The sequence below is a fragment of the Podarcis vaucheri genome (genome assembly GCF_965113315.1).
Source record: "Podarcis vaucheri genome assembly, chromosome: 5".
Classification (NCBI taxonomy): Eukaryota; Metazoa; Chordata; class Lepidosauria; order Squamata; family Lacertidae; genus Podarcis; species Podarcis vaucheri.
Window position 1 is genome coordinate 5,193,518 of NC_138763.1, and position 12,008 is coordinate 5,205,525.

The 12,008-nt window shown below is 54.5% G+C and overlaps 1 protein-coding gene across 1 annotated transcript; it reads right to left on the reverse strand.

The window, feature by feature from the left end:
- Nucleotides 1-48: 48 nt before the first annotated feature.
- On the reverse strand, nt 49-11,161 carry NPPC (natriuretic peptide C). The gene is made up of 3 exons (XM_082224691.1): nt 10,846-11,161; nt 8,747-9,137; nt 49-675 (listed from the first exon to the last, which is right to left on the reverse strand). Exons 1-2 carry the CDS (start codon nt 10,936-10,938, stop codon nt 8,784-8,786), a joined length of 447 nt encoding a protein of 148 aa, XP_082080817.1. The 5' UTR covers nt 10,939-11,161; the 3' UTR covers nt 49-675; nt 8,747-8,783.
- Nucleotides 11,162-12,008: the final 847 nt, after the last annotated feature.

Genomic DNA, 12,008 nt, shown 5'->3' on the forward strand with positions numbered 1-12,008 from the left:
GCCCTTCCCATCAACACCACTTCTGAGAAAACTGGAGATCTTACTTAGTTACCAGCTACCAATTCTAATATATTTACAGCAGCGGAGGTCTTTTTCCGAAACCAACAACTCTTCGAGGAGTAAAAAGAAAGACAGGTTACAAATGGTACATGGAATGGTGTTTTTTTTTTCTCTTCAACATTTTCCAACTATTTAGGACGGGGAAAAGAAGTTACAATGCTAGACTCCTTTTCATTTAGTTACATAAATAAAATTTTTTATAAATATCTCTTTATAAACAATATATAAATAGCTTTACAACATAAATACATTTATGCGTGACATGAATGTACAAACAGCTTCCTCAGTCTCTGGGCGTGGAGCGGTCCTTTGTCGTGGGTGGGTTGTCGGTGTGTAGGATACATATATGTGTGTGTGTATATATTGGGTATGATAGGAAAAGAGCTTTTGGATTTCAAAAACAAACCCACCCCGGACACCCCACCCTCACCACTAACCCCCCCCCCAAAAAAAATTGCTGGTTCTGCTACGAGTCCTCGTACCAATAGGATAAGCCCAGCCAAGCCTTTTTCGGGTGCCATCAACATTGACCCTTCATGACGGTGAGGAGATGGCCAAGATATGTCCTTGGGATGGGGTGATGGAATGTAGAATAACCCTCGTCAGTTCAAAGACCTGGAATGAGAAAAGAGGTGATGGGTTAGGAACTTCCCAGGTCATCTCTAGGTAGATAGGTTAAGAAGTTATATAGTTATACATATATATAGACAGTGCTATTTTCCTAGAAAAAGAGGTGCTGGAGCTCACCACGAACTTCTACCTTGTTCTCTTAGAATGGGAATGGAACCCACCTGCCTCCTCTTTGGCTTCCTTCCCCCACCCTGACTGAAAGCAAATCCAGCTTTCTGATGCAGCACTACACAGTGGGCGCTGCGTGACGACAGCCTTACATTTCTCTGTATACAGGAAGATATGGTATCTAGTTTTGTATCTGTATGTAACTGTAAACGGGACACAGCGTATTAATCAAGAAAAGGTTGCAGGATAATACAAGAGCTTGTATAAAAGGTAGCGCTAAGTTAACTCTGTCTAGCGGTGTGCTTTCTCTACCGGGGAAATGTTTATCACCAGCAGAACATCGCAGTGCAAGAGAGTGCATTCAGCAGGCTGCTGGCGACGTTGCTGCACAATAGATTGTGTTAACCTGTTGCGCAAGGAGTTTCCGCTAGTGCAACTGTTGTGTTGGGACTCCTTTGAAGCGCAGTATTATAATTCTAGCGGGCAGAGAACATTGGAACCAGCCCAATAGATCATTCATCAAAGCAGTACAAGACCACGACATAACAATATTAGGAGGATAAGAATGAAAGAAAGTCCCCTCAAGCTAAAGATTTTAAACCTGCCATTACCAAGGCGGTGTCTCACATGCTTAGGGGCTAGAAATTGAACAAACGGTCCTGTGCATGCCCATGCCCACAGCTGCATATAAAAGCAGAATAATTAGCAATAATTACACCAACTCATATCTGTCGCAGTAGTTGAGACAATTAGCAAAGAAAAGACATAGCAAAGACGTTTGACCATCTAAACGGAGGGTTCTTTGTTGGGTTGCCAAGTTGTGGGGCTAAGTGGGCAGGTTTAGGATCCAGTTTAAGTTCCCCCCCCCTCACTAGTCCCATCCCACTTTTGGGGGACTTAACACCAGCCTCAGCCTGAGCCCCTGCTGAGCAGCAATGAGCAAATTATGCAGGTTTATCTTTGGCTCAGTCAGATATCCAGTGCATCTTAAACTGCTTAACCCAGCAGATCTTGCCATAGGATTGCCCCGCAAGAGATGTTCCTTTAAGTTGATTAATCATCTGCCTTGGAGCCAAGGAAGCAGCCCAGCTACTTGCTGCTCTTTTTGGAAGCTTCCTCTCTGGGGAAGGGCTGGCCAGTCCAAGCCCAGGTTAAATTCAAAGAAGCCTGCGAAGGGAGAGCAGGGGCAAGTCGCTAGCTGGAGAAGCTACAGGGTGAGCTGGAAGATCTGTCAGTCTTCCCAAGTATGCTGAGAAGTACATCTATCTGTCTGTCTGTTACATGTATATCACAGCCTTTTGCCCAAGTGCTCAAAGTGGTGTGCATGGCTCTCCCCACCTTCTCCCATATTTTCTCCCCACAACAACCCTGTGGCATAGGACAGGCTGAGAGAATGAGACTGGCACCCAAGGTCACCGGGTGAGCTTTGTGGCCAAGTGGGGGTTTGAACCCCAGTCTCTCCCAGGTCTCGGCCCGACATTCTAACCACTATGTGGCACTGCCTCTTTTGCTCTAACCCAGGGGTCCCCAAACTAAGGGCTGCGGGCCGGATAAGGCCCGAGGGACTTGTTTATCCAGCCAGCAGTGACCCCCGCCGCCCGCTGCCGCCGCCCGCTCTTACCAGCACTGCGCTACGCGACTGCCCACTGAACACCAGAAATAGCTTGTGCGCATGCACAAGTGTTATTTGCGCATGCGCAAGCGTTATTTGCACATGCACAAGCGTTATTTCCGGTGCACACCCAGGTCAGAGGAGGCACATGCGCATAAGCTATTTCTGGTGCTCCTCTGACCCGGAAGTGCACCAGAAATAGCGTGTGTGCACGTATGGGCACACACTCCCCCACCCACCACATGATCGGCGCTCAAGGTGCGGTAAGTTTGCTGACCCCTGCTCTAACCACTAGACGACACTGGCTCTTGTAGCAACTAGGCCAACTGTTTCTAAGCATATAAATCAGCATAGGCACACATCCTGAAGCTCTGTGTCCTCTGGCAATGCACTGGCGCCCCCCTCAATGTGTCTGTCTCTACATAAGAAAAACACAGCAAGGGGAGAGACGTGGAGCAGCCGAAACAGCATGGGGCGATCTGCAACCTCAGCTGCGCTTGTCTTCTCGAAATGAGCAAGAGAGAGCCACTAGCCCATCCATCTGAACCCTCATAATGAGCCCCTGGCCTGGGCGCTTTTCACGGTTTCCTAGTAAACCTGCTGCCGACGCCTGGGAATGCATATCTGCGCAAGAGGGCTGGAGGAGGGAGGCTGAGCTCCTGGCGGAGAGAGGGGCAGCTCTGGGGAAACCATCAATGTGGTGTTGTTTGCAGCCGGTGCTCTGCAGGAGCAGGGGAATTTGCCCCCGGCCCTGGGTTCAAAGGGGTCGTGCGAACAGCCCTAGCTGAACAGCCCTTCTCCCGGACCAGCAGCACAGACAGAGGGGTTCTTGGCTGCACAGCAGTTGTGGCTTGATCACTCTGTACACAACGGATCCCATTGCATGGATGCCTCACCATTTATGCTCAGAATCCTCTGCAGCTCTGAAGAGGAGGTGGAGCCACTCCCCATGATCCATCCCCGGTGGGTTCCCCCAGGAACCTGGGCTTTCCCCGAGGAGACGCCTTTGGCACTGGGCACTGATGGTTGGGTCCACAGGCCCCCTGGGGTAACAAGAGGAGAAAACCCCACTGCTGGAAAACCAGTTATCCCAAAGGTGTCAATGGCCTTTGAATGAGCCAGGAGGCAGCGCTGATGGGCAGGGGAGCTCCTCCTGTCCATTACTACATAACCCAGTTATCAAACCAGTTGCTCCAGGAGCTGGCTGGGATGCCCGTAGTCCCAGCTGTGCAGTCCCTGTGCCAGAGGAAACGTCTGGCTTGGGCTATGACCCCTCCGTTTGTGGTGGGCATCCCTGTGGCCTTTAACCCTTGTGTTGAAGTTGCTGAGGTCCTGCCAAGCATTCTAGCAGGCTGCTGAAACCAGAATCTGTGCAGGATAAGCACTACTTTCCTCACACTGTCCCTCCACTGCCCCACCAAGGCTGCCAACTAGAGGAGGAAAGACAGGGAGCTTTGACCAGGCAGCGGGTCTGGCTGGTCAAGCAGCTCCTCCAGAGCAAGGCCTGTGGCACCCTTTCAGCCAAGTGGGGCTGTTTGGCTGCCTCTCTGGGCCACTTGCCTGTTGGGATAGATGATCCTCTGCATCCCTTAAAGGTAAAAGGACCCCTGACCATTAGGTCTAGTCATGGCCGACTCTGGGGTTGCGGCACTCATCTCGCTTTATTGGCTGAGGGAGCTGGTGTACAGCTTCTGGGTCATGTGGCCAGCATGACTAAGCCTGGAGAACCAGAGCAGCGCACGGAAACACCGTTTACCTCCCTACCAGAGTGGTACCTATTTATCTACTTGTACTTTGACGTGCTTTCGAACTGCTAGATTGGCAGGAGCAGGGACAGAGCAACGGGAGCTCATTCCGTTGTGGGGATTCGAACCGCCAGCCTTCTGATGGGCAAGTCCTAGGCTCAGTGGTTTAACCCACAGCGCCACCCGCGTCCCTTAAATCCCTTTCAACGCTGTAATTCTGTGATTCCCCACTAGCCAGCTCCCTGGCCTCGCCAGCCCCACTCTCAGACGTGGTGACTGTGGCCATGGATTCCCCTCATTTTCTGCACCATAGATACCACTGCTGCTACTGCCCTCACCTTCTGCAACCCTACCATTCACAGGGATTGGATGCTGCAAGCGTTTCAGGCAGAGCGTCTGCCCAAACCTGGCACGTTCCTTTGGCCAGCTGGCAACCTCAAGAGACACTTGGACATGTGCCCCACAACCTGCTAGTCTCTCCTGCAGATCAGCACCAGCTCATTTCAAAGGGGATCTGCACTAAACTTTGCAGTGAATTGTAGTGGGCCCCTCCGCTACAGTTGGTTCCCCCCCCCCTTCAGAGACCACCACCTCACATGGCTTCAAGGCTTCAGAGCTCCGTCCGCTAACAGTGAACACCCCGGTTTAAAACAGCTCTGCTAAAACTTCGCTTCCTGTGCCCCGTGAACAGCATTCCCAAGGCCACACAAATAGCCAGTGCAGGAAGTTCAGAGGGAATTCTAGCATCCTCGGTGCAAACAAATGTTCTGAGTGTGTAGTTAAACAATGGAACTCCCTGCCACTGGAAGCCACCGACCCTGGTAACTTTAAAAGAGGGTGAGAGGGCAAGCAGTTTCTACACGGAGTTTAGCTCAGTTGGTTGGGCATGAGTTGCTTAATCTCAGGGTTGTGGGTTTGAGCCCCATGCTGGGCAAAAGATTCATAGAATCATAGAGTTGGAATAGACCACAAGGGCCATCAAGTCCAACCCCCTGCCAAGCAGGAAACACCATCAGAGCACTCCTGACATATGGTTGTCAAGCCTCTGCTTAAAGACCTCCAAAGTAGGAGACTCCACCACACTCCTTGGCAGCAAATTCCACTGTCAAACAGCTCTTACTGTCAGGAAGTTCTTCCTAATGTTTAGGTGGAATCTTCTTTCTTGTAGTTTGGATCCATTGCTCCGTGTCCGCTTCTCTGGAGCAGCAGAAAACAACCTTTCTCCCTCCTCTATGTGACATCCTTTTATATATTTGAACATGGCTATCATATCACCCCTTAACCTCCTCTTCTCCAGGCTAAACATGCCCAGCTCCCTTAGCCGTTCCTCATAAGGCATCGTTTCCAGGCCTTTGACCATTTTGGTTGCCCTCCTCTGGACACGTTCCAGTTTGTCAGTGTCCTTCTTGAACTGTGGTGCCCAGAACTGGACACAGTACTCCAGGTGAGGTCTGACCAGAGCAGAATACAGTGGCACTATTACTTCCCTTGATCTAGATGCTATACTCCTATTGATGCAACCCAGAATTGCATTGGCTTTTTTAGCTGCCGCGTCACACGGTTGGCTCATGTCAAGTTTGTGGTCAACCAAGACTCCTAGATCCTTTTCACATGTACTGCTCTCAAGCCAGGTGTCACCCATCTTGTATTTGTGCCTCTCATTTTTTTTTTGCCCAAGTGCAATGCTTTACATTTCTCCCTGTTAAAGTTCATCTTGTTTGTTTTGGGCCAGTTCTCTAATCCTTTCAGGGGGTTGGACCAGACGACCCCCGTGGTTCCTTCCAACTCTATGATTAATTTAAATGGGCAGCTGGATCGGAGGGAAGCTGTGGGCACACATCAGACACCTTTCCAAACCTCTGCCCAGCTGGATCTTCACTGGGGAAGGGGCTGTATGGCATGGGGAGGCTGGTACATTGGGGAAAGTGGGGCCCCGCCCTCAGACAGCCCTTACCTGCCCCTCTTCCTTCTTACAACCAGACTGAGTTGGCTCTGCCGCCACCTACTGGCAGCCTCCCTTCCTTCTGCCCTACCAGTCGCAATGGACACCAGCCACCACTGTGTATGACAACCCTGACACTGACCCATACGCTGTCTGGAACCGGGACTCCCCAGCCTCCTATTTTAGTTTTCGGCTCTCAGCAGGTGCCTTAGCCATCTTTGCTATGCCGGCGGCAGGCAGGAGGCTCTCTGCAAGGCAGCACGGGGGGTGTATAAATACATAAGGAGCCCTCCCCAAAAAATACCCTTTGGATTGTTTGAAGGCCTAACTATAGGAATAACTATAATTATTCGCAGTGCCTAATTTGAGAGGAAGCAGGTGTGAGCCAAATCTGAGGGCTGTCTTCAGGAAAAACAGCGCCCTGCTCCACACATGTAGGGGGCTGGCCAGTTTTGGATCTGAGGCATTTCTGACTGCTCCACACCCCAAAACCTCACTGTTTTGACCTCCGAGCAAAATATTTAGTTATTTTGTGGTCTGCCTCTCGGACCCCTGCAGATAATTTATGCACTTGCCTTTAAGGAATAATTTGCACAAATGTTCTCCTTCAGTGCCCCAAATTATTATACACACTCACGTCAGAGGAGTGGATTTGGGGACAGTGCACCAGTCTTGTGGAAATAGTGTTGGGGGCTACATTGTGTAAGCCTTTTTAAAAAGAAAAATAGTCCCCTGTTCAAATCTCACATTTACCAAGAACCCGCTATATGGCCTTAGCTAAGTGTCTATATTTTGGCATCATTCCTGCCTCCAAGGTGGGAACAAGAACCCTAGCCTAACTTAAAGGCTGGTTTTCAATATTATCCGGACATGAAAAGCGCTTTGAGAACTCAAAAGCGCCACATCAGTGTTAGATTTATGGCAAATTCATGCGAGAGACGGGTGGGGTAGGAGAGCTGGGGGTGGGGGTGGGGATCACATCTGGCAACCAAGGAGACTTAGTTTGGTCAGAATCAAGTAAACACTTCCACAATTAGTAATAGGTAGGTAGCCATGTTGGTCTGCCATAGTCGAAACAAACAAACTAAAAATCCTTCCAGTAGCACCTTAGAGACCAACTAAGTTTGTTATTGGTATGAGCTTTCGTGTGCATGCACACTTCTTCAGATACACATATTCTTCAGGTATGAACTTTCGTGTGCATGCACAGTTCTGTGTATCTGTGCATGCACATGAAAGCTCATACCAATAACAAACTTAGTTGGTCTCTAAGATGCTACTGGAAGGAATTTTTTTCCAGAATTAACTTTCAATATATTACTCTCGGTCAACGAACCACCATAGCTGCTAGATGGCCATGAAAATTTGTGTCCCAGGCTTTTTGGACTCGTCTACCCATGTGCTGTCTGAAACCAAAGCAGTGCATTGGTTGCCAGATGTGAAATAGATGGGCATTATTTCCTGCTCTCCTACCTCACTAGAGGGCTGTTGAGGGCGACTAGCCAGGGTGACTAGGCTCTCCCTCCACAGCTGCAGGCAGCAGTGCTTTCAAAGAATAGTTTGTCTGGATTCAAGGACAAGGGAAACGCTCCCTTCCTGTGGTTTCCAGAAACTGGTATTCGGAAGCATATCTGCCTCTGAACATGGAGGCAGTGCATAACCATTGTGGCTAGTAGCCCTCAATAGCCCTCTCCTCATGAAATTGTCCAACCCTCTCTCACATTTAGGTTGGTGCCAGCACCAGATTGAGGGCTGTGTGGGCAGTTCTGCTGTGCAGGGCATGGAGTGAAGGGGGCGACCAATTGGGAAGATCAATTTTGGGGTGCCAAATGTTGGCATCGCACAGGGTGCTGTATTAGGAAAGATGACCAAAGAGTCTGCCCCAGTTGGTGGCCATTGCCAATGGCGGACCTCTCAAATTTCAGCGGCGCCCTGCGCATTGCCATGCCTGAGGTTCCATGCCAGGGGTGCCAACTTGAATAAAATATTGGGGTGGGGGGAGGACAGGGAAGCCCCGCTGCGCAGAACTGATTACACGACGCAGTGCGTGCGCACCCTTTGAATGACGATGCCCCTTCAACTTTGGGGCAGCCTGGCCCACTCAGATATTTTAGGGGAGGGGCGAAGACCCCCATGTCACCAGGGAGTTGGCTCCCAGGCTCCGTGCCCAGCAGTGGCGTAGCGTGGGGGGTGCAGGGGGGGCCGGCCGCACCGGGCGCAATATCGGGGGGTTAGGCAAATCCACGGGTTAGGGGGCGCAAATCCACGGGTTAGGAGGCGCAAATGCACGGGTTAGGGGGCGCAAATTACTTGCCTTGCCCCAGGTGCTGACAACCCACGCTACGCCACTGGTGCCCAATGCGGCAGAGCTGGGAGCACTCCTCTAAATTCTTCTCTGATATCACTGCCTCCTGTGGGAAGGAGTTCTGTAGATTAACTACGGGCTGCTACGTGAAGAAGGAAGGGGAGAACCACGTGCGCCCCCTCGAGCTACTGGGAGGGAAAGGTGGGGTACAAGTGAAACACACAGACAGACAGACAAGGAGGGGGTTTGAGGCGCTGAAAGTTAGAGCGCTCTCACTTTTGCGCTAGCTTAAAACGAGCGCCGTCTCGGTTTGGGATGGACGGCAGCGCGCGCTGTCTACTCACCGCCGCTAGGTGTCGCCCGCAGGCCGCCCTCGACGGCTCAGCAGCCCAGGCCGCTAATGGTGCCGATGCGGTCCAGCTTGAGGCCGAAGCAGCTCTTGGTGGAGCCCTTCTTGGAGGGGTTTTTGAAGCGCCGCGACCCTCCGCCGCCGCCTCCTCCGCCGGCGTGGTGCTCCGGGTGCGCCCCCCGCCCCCAGGTAGCCCGCGACTGCTTGGTGTCGGTGCGCAGATCCCGCATGAGCCTCGACGACGACGACGAGCCTTTGCCCTTCTGCTGCGACGAGGAGCCCTGCTTTCCGCCGCCGCTCCGCGCACCGCCCGCCGCGGGCCCCGACGACGCCTCCAGCAGCTCCGCCAGTTCGCGCCCCAGCGCCGCCAAGCTGCCCGACGGACCCTGCGCGGAGGAAGCGAGATAGAGGGGTGAGCGGGGTGCAAGTGGAGGGAAGGAGGGGCAGAGCAGCCCCACTGCAGCAGCAGGAAATAACAGCCCAGATGGTTTCTCCACTCGGCTCAGCCTGGCCGCCCCCTCGAGGAACCTCGGATTGCCCCGGGCTGCGGGGAGAGCGATGGCAGGAGGAGGAGGCTGGGTCGGTGCGGGTGAGAACGGCGCTCCCATCAGGACGCACTTGCGCACCCCAGCAGGAGGAGATTCCTGCCATCCCAGGGAGACCCCTCGAGGAATATCCCCCGTCCTGGGGACTGGGAGGACTGGCGGGGGTGGCGAATTGGGCAGGTGGCATCCGGCCGTCCTGCCCATTTGTCAAGCCCACCTCGCCACCTCAGCCTCAGGCCAAGAGGACTGTCCGGGTCACAAGTTTATTCGGGGAGAAGGAAGAGAAACGACAACGCGGAGTGGGTGGGGGGGGGCTGGAGGGGCGAGGAGGAAATGCCGGTCGGAAGAGGTTTTTCTTTGGGATCAGATCTCCCCAGATCGGACCTCCCCGACCCGATACAAAGTAGCCTAGATCTCGAGTTTCACTTGGGAGAATGGTTCATGGAATCGCAGAGTTGGAAGGGACCCCGAGGGTCATCCAGTCTAACCCTCAACGATGCAGGAATCACAGCGCCTGCTTGGCAGGTGAAGAGAACTGGGGGTCTCCTCCAGGAAAGCTCCCCCCTTCCTTTTCTCTCTCCTCCGCCAGGGACAAGGACCCCCTCACCATTTCTACTATCACCCCTCAGATCTCCACAAGAACACCCACCTTCGGTCCTCCTTTAGCGCTTTCCCCTCCGAAGGCGCGCCCGGGCGCCCGGTGGGTCTCCCAGCTCCCCGCCCCGTCTGCTTCTCCTTCTAGGGGGGGGTCGAATCTTCCGCTCTATTTCCCTAGCGCCTCACCCCAAGGAGAGGCTCCTCTCCGCGGGCACGGAGCTCGGAAGCCGCCCCGCCGCCGCTTGCCTGGGCGCCCTCCCTCTCCCTCTCAGCACCACGGGCGATGGAGAGCAGCCGGCGGCAGCTGGAGTCGCCGAGCCACCTACCCGGCCGGAAAGGAGGACGGCGGAGAGAGTGAGGGCAGTGGCGTAGCGTGGGTTGTCAGCACCCGGGGCAAGGCAAGTAATTTGCGCCCCCTAACCCATGGATTTGCGCCCCCTAACCCCCAGATGTTGCGCCCGGTGCGCCGGCCCCCCTGCACCCCCCACGCTACGCCACTGAGTGAGGGGCGTCCCTCTCATTCAGCCCTTCCTGCCCCACTCCCAGCAGAAGCCACCCCGGGCTGGACCGTCCGCCCCGTCGGGGATGCAAGAGGCAGGGGTACACGGGCGAGAAGGATCCCGCTTCTACAGCCCAGGCAAGATCGCGCCCGCTGACTCCAGAAAGTTATCCGGACGTCAGCTCTGCCCGTCAACCGGCTTTAAGGCAGGAGACGACAGCCACTCTTTCAGCCAACCACCCCAGAAAGCGGGGCAACTGAATCCGGATTAAGGTTTCTGTGAGGACTCCGGCAGACCTCGCTTCTGTTCCTCTCCAGCCACCTCTCCTCACCTCATCCCGAATCTACCCGTCCGTCTATCCTTTCCCTCCCAGTCCCGAAGCTTCCAGGGATCGCCCCCGACGGAGAGGCAGCCCGGGACCTTTCCCGTCGAATCTCCCCGCGCCGCCTTACCTTCTGCAGGTTCTGGGGAGCCGGCTTCGCCTCCAGCGCCAGGGCGAGCAGGGCGAGGAAGAGTCCGCAAGCCACGACGTGAGAGATGTACATCCTGGACCGGGCGTCGGGAGAAGAGAAGGGGAGAAGGAGAAGGAGCAGAAGAGCGCGGGAAGGAGACTCGGGAGGCGGCGGCGGCGGGACGGGAGTCCCCTCGACGGCAAGGCGAGCGCAGCGGCGGAGGATCGACGGCCGGCGAGGCGCGCAGGCTGCAGGCTGTGTCCGTGGGCGTCGCGTCTGCAGATCAACCTCTCTCTCTCTCTCCTTCGACGGCCAGAACCGATTGTAGCGCCGGGATGGCCCTCGGCCCTTTATAACCAACCTGCGGGGTGATGTCATCCTCCGCCTCACTCGCACGCGCGCGCGGGGCGGGGGGGGGGGAGGTGAAAGAGAAGCCGCGATCCCGGAGGTGGATTTCGCGCTTCTCACTCGATGGGGCGCACGGCGATTCTCGCTGGACGGAGAGCCTTTGGGTTACTAACCTGCAGCGCGTGGTTGGTAGAATACAATGGACGGGTGTTTGTGTGCATGGAATACGAGTCGTGGAGGTGAAACGGCCGCGCGCGGGGGGGGGGACTTTAGGGGGCAGACGGGCACGTCCTGGTGGTGGTGGTGGGGCGCTCTGCAGAGATGCCCCCCCCAGCACCTGTAGGCTTGCAACGCGTGGGAGATCAGCCCCGAAGACCCCGCACAGACTAGTGCAAACTTGTAATCTCTCTCACAGACACGTGTCATCACCACACGCGTACACGTGTCTCTCCAGAAATAACGTTGCTGCTTCCTACCTCCGGAGAACACATTGGTGGAGGTTGATTTAAGTGAGTGGGGGGGGGTTGTTTGATTTTTAGACTTAGGAGGATGGGACACACCGCAACACACATCAGATTGAAGCGTGCACAAAGTTTCGTCTGAAAGCCCACGGGTGAACCATTTTGAAACGGAGTCTCGGGGCGGCGTAATTTGTCAGCTAGAAGTGTCGCTTTGGACGCTTGGGCTCCGAAGGCGGCAGCTTGGATTGGCCCCTCGGGGATCCGGGAGAGAAGGCGGCGAGATCCCCCTCCGCTGCTAGCTGGCGAGGCTGGGACTTCACCCGCGAAAAGCCTCCCGCGCGAGAGACGCGTGAG

Coding starts and splice junctions, on each gene's coding strand:
- NPPC (XM_082224691.1), bottom strand. CDS start 10,938: ATGTACATCTCTCACGTCGTGGCTTGCGGACTCTTCCTCGCCCTGCTC. Junction 9,138..10,845: donor CTCCCCAGAACCTGCAGAAG/GTAAGGCGGCGC, acceptor TCCTCCGCGCAG/GGTCCGTCGGGCAGCTTGGC.